This window comes from Oratosquilla oratoria, chromosome 1, assembly GCF_046742065.1.
Source record: "Oratosquilla oratoria isolate Oo_2021 chromosome 1, ASM4674206v1, whole genome shotgun sequence".
In the NCBI taxonomy this organism is placed as follows: domain Eukaryota; kingdom Metazoa; phylum Arthropoda; class Malacostraca; order Stomatopoda; family Squillidae; genus Oratosquilla; species Oratosquilla oratoria.
In genome coordinates this window covers 42,233,091-42,244,305 of record NC_134777.1, presented here as the reverse complement: position 1 = coordinate 42,244,305, position 11,215 = coordinate 42,233,091, and the positions used below count along the sequence as shown (strand labels likewise).

Genomic DNA, 11,215 nt, shown 5'->3' with positions numbered 1-11,215 from the left:
CGATCACATTTCCAACTGGCGCTTACGAGATAGAATCGATCAACGAATTTCTGAAGAGACGCATCACAGAGGATCTATTCGATATTACAGCTAACCACACAACATTGAAATGTGTCATTTACATTAAAAAGCCTGATGTTAGTATTAGTTTTAATCATGAACGTTCTTTGAGGTTTCTGCTAGGATTCGATAAGGAAGTGTTGATAGGAGTTGGTGAGTACCAAGGTAAGGCTATGGTGGATATCTTACCAGTCAATTCTATCCTAGTCAATTGCGATCTGATCGAGGGTTCTTATCTACAAGGTACACCAGCGCCTGTATTGTATAGCTTTTTCCCTGATGCACCCCCAGGTTACAAAATTAACGAGAAACCTAATACAACCATCTATCTTCCCGTCACATTACCTTCGGTGAATTCAATCCACGTTTGGTTAACGGATCAAGATGGAAAGCCCTTGAATCTTCGAGGTGAAAGAATCACATTGAGACTACATCTGAAATCTACGAGCGCCTGAGGCGCCCTAAGCGCGCACCCACTTCTCAAAAGCATGATTTTTTTTACCTCTATATAAAAAAGGAAACATGGAGTATTTACAATGGCGTGATCGTCTTGAAATCGATGAATCTGTAAAAAGATTTGAGTACCAAGAGTACGAACCATATACAGGAGCTGATCTAAACAATCCTGGTGATATCCGAATTAACATTCAAAACCAAGATGAGTTTCTTCTTCCTAGTCGCAGCTACCTATACATTGAAGGGGCGCTGTTAAAGGCAGACAAGAAGAGTAGATTTAATCTGAAGGAGGATAAGATCTCGCTCGTTAATAATGGTTTGATGTACCTGTTCTCACGTGTTGATTATCAACTTGGAAATGAGACAATTGAAGGTTATTCTAACCCAGGTCACGCATCAACAATGAAAGGGTTACTAACCTATCCTAAGCAATATCCTGAAGGTATGTCCTTCATGTGGTGTCCAGATTCTGGCACTGGTAAGACGGAGGATAATTATGGATTTACACAGCGTCGAGATATCCTCAATGATGGATCAGAGCAAGGAAATTTTTGTGGTATAATTCCTTTGTCACATATGTTCGGATTCTGTGAAAATTATGATAAAGTGATGTATGGTATCAGACATCAACTCATTTTGAGAAGAGCTAGTACTAACGCTAATGCCATCCTGAAATCAGATGCGAAAAATGGGGGTGATGATAAGGTTCCAGATGGAGAGATTGTACTCACGAAGATTAGCTGGAGGATTCCACATCTGAAACCCTCAGATGACTATCTTGTTAAGCTATCGCATGATATTCAATCACGAGTCAAGCTCGATATTAATTATCTGAATAGACAGTGTGAACGTATAGAAATGGATAATGGTCACACACAGCTCGATTGGCGACTGAACATCACAGCAGAAGCTGAAGAACCGAGATATATCATTCTTGGATTCCAGACAGATAAGGAGGATAAACAGACTGGGAACAGTACTACCTTCAATCACTGCAGCCTGAATAATGCCAACGTATTTCTCAATAGTGAAAGATACCCCGAAATGGATCTTCAACTAGATTTTTATAGAAACATATACACGACCGCATACAAAATGTTGTGTGATTATATGGATACACTCGCGGGAGATAAACGCTGTGCGATTACCATGGGAGAATATAGATATTTGTATCCCTTATTCGTATTTGATGTGAGCAGGCAATCTGAGAAATTGAAAAATGCTGTGACCGACATTCGAATTCGAGCATCATTCAAGAAAAACATCCCTAATAAAACGGTAGCCTATGCGTTGATTCTATCTGAGCGTATGATCAAACTGGAATCAGATGGAAGTAAGTTGAACATTGTTTACTGAGAATTTTTCTCCTCTATATAAAAAAGAAATGGCGTATATTAGTGCAAACGTATACTTGTCAGTTAATCAACTGAAGAAGATAAAACAGGCTGTGAAAAAGGGCACGTCTGTAAGTCTTCGAATTAATCCAAAGATGAAGAGCAATACTTCACTATTACTGACAGAAGATCAAAATTCAAAGTTATTGCAGGGGAAACCTTTTAATCTCAAATTGAGTATTTCACAAGTAAAGGCATTGTCAAAACATGGAGGATTTCTAATTACTATTCCAACATTATTGGCAGCTGCTGGAGCGATTGGATCTCTTGCAGGAGGAGCGGCTGGGATAGCTAAGGCTGTGAATGATAAGAAAGCAGCAGACAAGCAGCTCAAAGAACTTATTAGGCACAACAAGAAAATGGAGGGAAAGGTGAAGGGAGAGGGACTTAAAAAAAAAAAACAAAAAAAACTGGGAAGGGTTTGTATCTGAAACCATTCAAAAACTGAAAATCCCGATTCAACCTCTAAGTCAATATGATCTCATAAATATTATCAAACAATTAAGAATACCTAATTTTAAAGGTGTTTTCATGCGTGATAATCTTCCAAAACAAACCAGGAAAGTGGAATGCGGTATCTTGAATTTAGATTCCATCCAATTTGGGAGATTTGGGAGATTTGGGAGATAGGGTTGATGAAAGAATATTAGGATGGTTTGGACACATGGAAAGAATGAGTGAAGAAAGACTAGTAAAAGAGGTATGGAAGGCAGATGTGGAGGGAGTGAACATGAGGGGACGTCCTTGGATGAGGTGGATGGATGGGGTGAAGGGGGCTTTGGGGAAGAGGGGAATGTCTGTTGAGGAAGGAAGGGAGAGGACGGAAGACAGAGGTGAGTGGAGAATGGTTGTATATGGATGATGTTGTGATTGCATGAGGAGGAATGGGCGGGGGGGGGTGGGGGGGGTGTAGTATGCGTGAGTAAATTTTGACACAGCCCGACGGGATTTCTCCCCGTCCTCTCCTTATATGCAAGGGGGGAACGGAGAGGGGGGGTCGCCGATTAAATGAAGCGGCCTTGCTGTGGATGTGCTGTGTCTTGCGACACTGCTTCTGACCCAGGGCGGTGGGCAGGGTGCAGGGATGACCCGTCATCCAGGAGGTGCTCAGATGAGAGGGAGGGTGGGAGGGGTGTGGAGTGTATTTAGGGATGAAATGGGTGGGAGTGTTTTTATGCCTTTCCCTTTCTGGCTACCTCCCTTGGAAGGGGGAAAAAGCCTTGGTATATGTATGTATGTATATTCCATCCACGGCTTAGGCACTCATTGGACTTGCTGGTTTAAGAAAGGTACGACTTGTTACTATTTTGATTCATTTGGAATTAATCCACCAAAAGAATTTGAGACTTACATCATAAGCAGCTCCGCTGCCCTCCTACATTCTACCTATCGAATACAGAAGATCGGAGAGGTAATTTGTGGCCATTTATGTATTGATGTGTTATACGCGTTAACAAAAAAGAAAATATCATTTGACGTTGTAGTTAGACATATATTTTTCTCCCGCTAATAAAAAAGGATGGCAGTTAACATATTTGGTTGTGGACCTAAAAACATAGGGTCTGTTCAACGAGGACCACCCGGTATCGGATTCAATGTCGATAATGAAGGTAATTTTGATATCTGTGATAAGCGATTAGTAAATGTGTCATACCCTATAGAGAAAAATGATGTTGCTACGGTTGAACACGTAGAAAAAATTAATAAAGATACTGCTAAAGCACTCACCGGTGAAATTAGTTCATTAGAAAGCGTTACGAAGGATTGTGTGATGAGGTTGAGAAATAAAATTGGGGATAAAATTGAAGAAATTCAAAACAGCATGAGAAGACTAAGGACATTTCACGCTAATACTAAGAAAGAAGTGGACGCTATTAAGAAATTTCACGCTAATACTAAAAATGAAGTGGACGCTGTTAAAAATGATTTGCATGAAGTCAGTAAAACTATTAATGAAAAACTGGCTCTCGAAGTGGACGCTGTTAAAAATGATTTGCATGAAGTCAGTAAAACTGTTAATGAAAAACTGGCTCTCGTTGAAGTAGATAAAACTGCTTTATATGCAAAACTGGAGAATGAAGTGGACGCTGTTAAAAATGGTTTGTATGAAGTCGGTAAAACTGTTAATGAACATCTGGCAGATAAAACTGCTTTATATGCAAAACTGGAGAATGAAGTGAACGCTGTTAAAAATGATTTGCATGAAGTCAGTAAAACTATTAATGAAAAACTGGCTCTCGTTGAAGCAGATAAAACTGTTTTATATGAAAAACTGATTCTGCTAGATAAAAATATGAACAGTGTTATGAGCCTTATGAGGTCATAAGATATATATATTTTTTTATCTCAATTATAAAAAAAGATGGCATCACAAAATAAAAGTTTTGAGGATTTATCACCCGAAGAGATTTCTCACATTTTTGAATTGTTTGAAGCGATGGACGCCGCAGGCTCCTTAGACAGCTCCGCTGCCCTGGGACCGGAGACCTTAGAAACGCTACAAGAGTGTGTAGTGTTCTGTAGCCAACACGTGTAATTACCCCTTCAGGACCCGTGATCGCAGAGTACGGAATAAACAATAGTCACCCCTTGGAACATGCGTTCGACTAAACATGATTTCAACTAAATGTAATTAATATAAATAACAATGTTCACTGTAACAACTTAATTTATTTTGTAAATAAAATCAAACATATTCCTCTACATCCTGTAAAAAGCATATTTATGTATTATAAAAAGACTTTAAATAATTGCATATGTAACACAAAGAATCCAGAATTTCGCCATAAATTTTGTAAATAGCGTCATCGCCATTTCCATTAAGCAGATTAGTCATGAAATTAACTTTACATATCTTTGCTTCATCAAGGAAAAGTACCTAGCTATTTGCACCAAACACAGCAGTATTCATCTCAAGGGTGAATAAGTGTAAATATACCTCGGTGATCATTGCGATCACATGGGTGCCTTCTGATAAGAACATACTTGCCGTCGGCGCAAAGTGTGGAAACACTGATTCCAAATGTGCCCAAGGGAACCATACCACGGTAAACTAAATGGTGTGTTCCGACTCCCCACTATGAAAAACTTCCCAGACATTGTCCCTACGACTCCTTCCAGGCTGATCGTTTCTAACTAGGACGTTTGTAGTAATCCCTACAAGTGTGATCATGTGTTAGTAGAAGATGATTATGGACAGATGGTATGTTTGGAATGTGGTGTAATACAACCAGATAATTTAGTGGTTTTTGAAAACATTGACCGTATGAAGGTAAGAAGGAGAAATATTGATAATAGGGTGAAATATTTTCGATATTGCATTATTCAGTACGAGAACAAGCATATGTGTACGTTGCCTATGGATCTGGTAAATCAGTTTGAGGAACTGGTGAGGTTATATGATGAGATGTTTACAGCTGAGGGCAGCGACCTGCCTAAAACTCGTAAGAACTTTTGGAATACACAGTATGTTCTATTTCAACTTTTGAAGATTAATAAACATCCTTGTCGGATTAAAGATTTGAAGATCGTTAAGAATGTTCAAAGTAGACTTTTTCATGATAGAGTATATGGGAATTTGTTTGAAAAGTTAGGTTGGGAATTTACACCTATCATGAATTCCTCAAAGAATCCGAAATGACTTTGATGGAAGGTGCATAACCACTTCTCCACCCCGTATTGGGAATCATAACGAAAGTAATGATGAGGAAGTTTAGCATTTATTTATATTCTAATTAACAGGAATATAAATCTAAATTATTGAGGTGTACTCTGACCCTTCTCAAGATGGAAGCGGCTCATAAAAAGTATCTTTAAATAATTTTCAAATCATTATAAGTTTAACCATGTGGTGGTTGAATCTAACCATGATATATTTAAATTGGATTTCGTGGTTGAATCTAACCATGATATATTTAAATTGGATTTCGTGGTTGAATCTAACCATGATATATTTAAATTGGATTTCGTGGTTGAATCTAACCATGATATATTTAAATTGGATTTCGTGGTTGAATCTAACCATGATATATATATATAAATTGGATCTCATGGTTGAATCTAACCATGATATATTTAAATTGGATCTCGTGGTTGAATCTAACCATGATATATATAAATTGGATCTCGTGGTTGAATCTAACCATGATATATCTAAATTAGATTTCATGGTTGAATCTAACCATGATATATTGAATAGATTTCGTGGTTGAGAGATGGTTAAAATGTGATGTGCTCGGACTGTCCTTTTCATACTACTTACATATATATATATATATATATATATATATATATATATGTATATATGTATACATATATATATATATATATATATACATACATATATATATATATACATATATATGTGTGTGTAAATAACCTAATATATGAATACATCAGTATACAGATATGTAATTACATTGATAGATAAATGCATGAATATATGTAATCACATGAATATTTCAGATATACACTGAGACAGAATTTCTTAACCTACCTGTTAATATTCTAAATTTTATCCCAACGGCCTTTACTGACCTTGTAACTGATGACAACAATAGATATAAGTATATAAGTGTATATGTATATAAACAAAGTATATAAATATGAAAATATAGAAATATAGAGGTATAGAAATACATAAATATATAGCTATACACACACACACAAACACACACATTTATGTATATATGTGTGTGTGTGTGTGTGTGTGTGTGTGTGTGTGTGTGTGCGCACGTGTGTTATTCTCGGCAATTGTAATTGTTATTTCGAACTGTGTTTTTTTTTTCGTTATCTACACTTTATGTATATTGATTCATTGCCAAATAAACTTATATATATATATATATATATATATATATATATATATATATATATATATATATATATATGTATATATATATATATATATATATATATATATGTATATGTATATGTATATATACACACACACACATATATATATATATATATATATATGTATATATATATATATATATGTATGTATGTATGTATGTATGTATGTATATATGTAAATACCTTAATATATAAATATATAAGTATACAGATATGTACTTACATTGATATATAGATGTATGAATATATGTAATCACCTTAATATTTCAGACAATCATTGAGCCAGAATTACTTAACCTGTTTGGTAATATTCTGAATTTTATCCCACCAGCCTTTGCTGACCTTGTAACGAATGACAACATGAGATACAATTTTGTATAAGTCGCACTAGCTTATATTTGCATGTTTTTCAGTGATGAAATTTGATAAATGAATCCAATCGGGAATGAAGAACGCGAAGAAATTTTAGGTCAGTTTATACCGTTTTTCTAGTAACCTAGTTTTGCTAAAGTTGAAGGTGAGCAATATTCATCGAGTGATGACCGGGGCAACGAGAAGTGCACAAAGAGTTTTGCATATGTAACATGACTGTCGACTTGTCTTCCACTGGCACACTCGCATTCAGCATCAGTGCATTAATCTCCCCGGAAAGACGATGTTTCGTGCTTCGGAGGTGCCTCCAAATATTTAGCTGCTACACAAGAATTCTCCCTGTATGTGAGAAATCGTCTACATATTTGGACAGATCCAGAGTCCCCTGAGATCCCGTTTACAAACACATCGGTCGCTAAGATAATTCATCATTCTATATGCAATAATTAGGAAGCACATCGATCGCTAAGATAGCTAATTATTCTCTATAGCACACAATTTTATGTTTGTTAATAAGAGGTTGAACTTCAGACGAGGCTGAGACAAATTTCAGCTTAAAATCCAAGGCTGAATAAATGTTGTACACAAAATCTGTAGGCAATCTAGTCGTGAGTAATTGTCGAATTATTTATCGACCAAATAGGCTATTCGTTTGATGGACTGCCTGTCCACCATTGTATTTCAATACCGTATAAGCAATCTGATGATTTACTTTAAATAGCTACGGCATTATGAAGAAAGAAGCGAAAGAAACGTAGAGGGGATTTTGAGGATATTTGATCATTGTTTGATTTTCATATATCCTTGTTCCCTTTCCTTGTACATTACGATGAGTTGTAATGACAGCAGGAAACCGACAGTAAACCTTTCCGCCTTTAACGAAGTCGGAGGCGGTAAAAAAGTTGCTGCAGTATTTTTTTCAGATGGTGTTTCTTTAAGTACTGATGCAGGAAAAGGGAACATGAGCTTGGGTATGGAGCACTGAGTGAAACCACAAATTTCCGAATAATGATGCTTTACTAAATCAGATAAGATAAACACACACACACACACACACATATGCACACACACATACACACACACACACACACACACACACACACACACACACACACACACACACACACACACACACACACACACACACACACACACACACACACACACACACACACACACACAAACATATACATGTACGCGTGAGAGCACACACATACACAGAGTCGACGAAGGAAGTGAAATGCAATCACCCCCCATGAGGGAAATAATAACACAAAAAGAAATAATAGATCAATTAACGAACCTTGATGTCAGGAAATCACATGGACCAGACGAAATTACAAACTGGATACTAAAAGAATGTAAAGAAAAATCATTGGACAAAATATATAATATAATAAGTTGCTCACTCAAGGGGACATGATAAGAAACTAAAAAATGAGAGTTATAGAAAAGACCCAAACAAAACAGTTTTTCACACAGTGATGGATATCTGGAACAAACTAGATAAAACAATAGTGTGTGCAAAAACTATACACGAATTTAAGAGCAAATTAGACACTGCGAGATACAAAGACGGGACACCATGAGCATAGCTCCCTTTCCGTAAGATACACGTAAATAATTGAAGTATTACTTCTTAAATCTGCTGTTTGTGGTCTTTTGTCATGTTGTGCTGTGTAGTGAGCGAAAATTCCACCATTGTAACGATGGTGATAAAGCCTTTTTTCTAGAGAAGTTCTGGTGAATCCAATGTGAGTATTGGAAGTGATGCACAATTCCCTGTCTGGCGTGTGTGTTTATACGCTACATTGTTTTCACTCTGTTCTCTGGGGTTAGATGTATTGTTTCTCATAATGAGTGACGCGGTTTTATTTGTTTTGTAATAGCAGACTAAGTTTATCTTAATATTGTGTGCTGGGGTAAATCCGTTTTTAATTATTCTGCGAATAGCCTTTTCCTCTTCTTTGCTGTGTTCATTGTAAAACATCTTGTAAAAGATGTTGATAATTACAAAGGATTACAAAGGCGGAGCATGCCGACAGGAGACCTATTGATCCATATCTAGGTCGGATGCGAAAAAAAAATCATATTAATAATAAAACAATAAATAAAAACTATAATAATGTAAATAACAAATAAAATACATAAATAAATGCATAGGTATAGTTAAATAATAAACAAACAGGTAAATAGTAAATAATAATAAATTGACATATACATACATACATACATATACCAAGGCTTTTTCCCCCTTCCAAGGGAGGTAGCCAAAAAGGGAAAGGCATAAAAACACTCCCAACCATTTCATCCCTAAATACACTCCACACCCCTCCCACCCTTCCTCTCATCTGAGCACCTCCTGGATGACGGGTCATCCCTGCACCCTGCCCACCGCCCTGGGTCAGAAGCAGTGTCGCAAGACACAGTACATCCACAGCGAGGCCGCTTCATTTAATCGGCGACCCCCCCTCTCCGTCCCCCTTTGCATATAAGGCGAGGACGGGGAGAAATCCCTTCGGGCTGCGTCAAAATTTACTCACACATACTACCCCACCCCCCACTTCCCCGCCCATTCCTCCTCATGCAGTCACAACATCATCCATATACAACCATTCTCCACTCACCTCTGTCTTCCGTCCTCTCCCTTCCTTCCTCAACAGACATTCCCCTCTTCCCCAAAGCCCCCTTCACCCCATCCATCCACCTCATCCTAGGACGTCCCCTCATGTTCACTCCCTCCACATCTGCCTTCCATACCTCTTTTACTAGTCTTTCTTCACTCATTCTTTCCATGTGTCCAAACCATCCTAATACTCTTTCATCAACCCTATCTCCCAAATCCTTTTTCACCCCTGTTCTCCTCCTCACCTCCTCATTTCTCACTCTATCTAGCCTAGTAACCCCCACCATACTTCTCAGACACCTCATCTCAAACACATTCAAACTCCTTCTCTCTTCTTCTCTTATGTTCCACGTTTCTGCCCCATACAGTGCTGTTGGCACAATCACTCCTTCATACAGTCTCCTCTTCGCATCCATTCCCAAATGTCTATTCCTCATTACACTCTTTAAACCACCAAGGCATTTACTCGCTTCTCTCAATCTACATTCTACCTCCACCTTCACTCCACCTTTTCTTGCTACACTTGCACCCAAGTATCTAAAACTATCCACTTCCTCCAGTCGCTCTCCCTTAATGTTCACTTCCAGTCTACTGCCACTTTCACCCCTTGTACATCTCATCACCTTACTTTTACCCACATTTAATAATAATAAATGAAAATCAGACAAACAAATGATAACAAAACAAAAACAAATAATATAAGATAAATTATAATCATTACAGCATCTTACTTAGGTATTTATCTAACTGATTCTTAAAGCTTCGAACTGAACTACATTGCACTACCTGTGCAGGAAGTTTATTCCATTCATTTACTACACGGTTGGCAAAGTTGTTTCTACCTACTTCCAAATTAAATCTATTTCCGGACAGTTTGAGACCATTGTTTCTTGTCAGATTCTCATTCAGTGTAAATATTTTGTCACTTTTGATGTTGTCAATTCCCTTTAGAATCTTAAAGACCTATTCCAAATCATCTCTGAGTCAACGCTTTTTTAGGGAAAATAGATTCATATGATTTAGTCGAATTTTGTATGGTTTATTTTTTATATTTGGAAAAACTTTTGCGGCTCACCGTTGTACTTTTTCCAATCTATCAATGTCTTTAATGAGATTCGGTGACCATACAGAAACAGCATATTCCAAATGTGGACGAACTAACGATTTATATAGCTTGTTAATGAGTGATGGACTTTTGAAATCAAAAGATCGCGCAATCAGTCCCAGAATCTTATTTGCTTTCTCAGAGGCTGAAATACACTGCTTGGATGATTTGAGGTCGTTACTGATAATTACGCCGAGATCTTTTTCACTATCCACTTTTGTTAACGAATTTCCAAATAACTTGTAATCGTACTTACTGTTATTTTTACCTATGTGCATTACCTTGCATTTACTTGTGTTAAATTTCATTAGCCACTTTTCAGACCATTGCTGTAATTTATCTAAATCT

The 11,215-nt window shown here is 37.1% G+C and overlaps 1 protein-coding gene across 1 annotated transcript; it reads left to right on the top strand.

Annotated features, from left to right (window-relative positions):
- Nucleotides 1-582: 582 nt before the first annotated feature.
- Nucleotides 583-1,872, top strand: LOC143027890 (uncharacterized). Its single transcript, XM_076189538.1, has one exon. The coding sequence runs from the start codon at nucleotides 583-585 to the stop codon at nucleotides 1,870-1,872; it is 1,290 nt and encodes a 429-aa protein (XP_076045653.1).
- The last annotated feature ends 9,343 nt before the right edge of the window (nucleotides 1,873-11,215 follow it).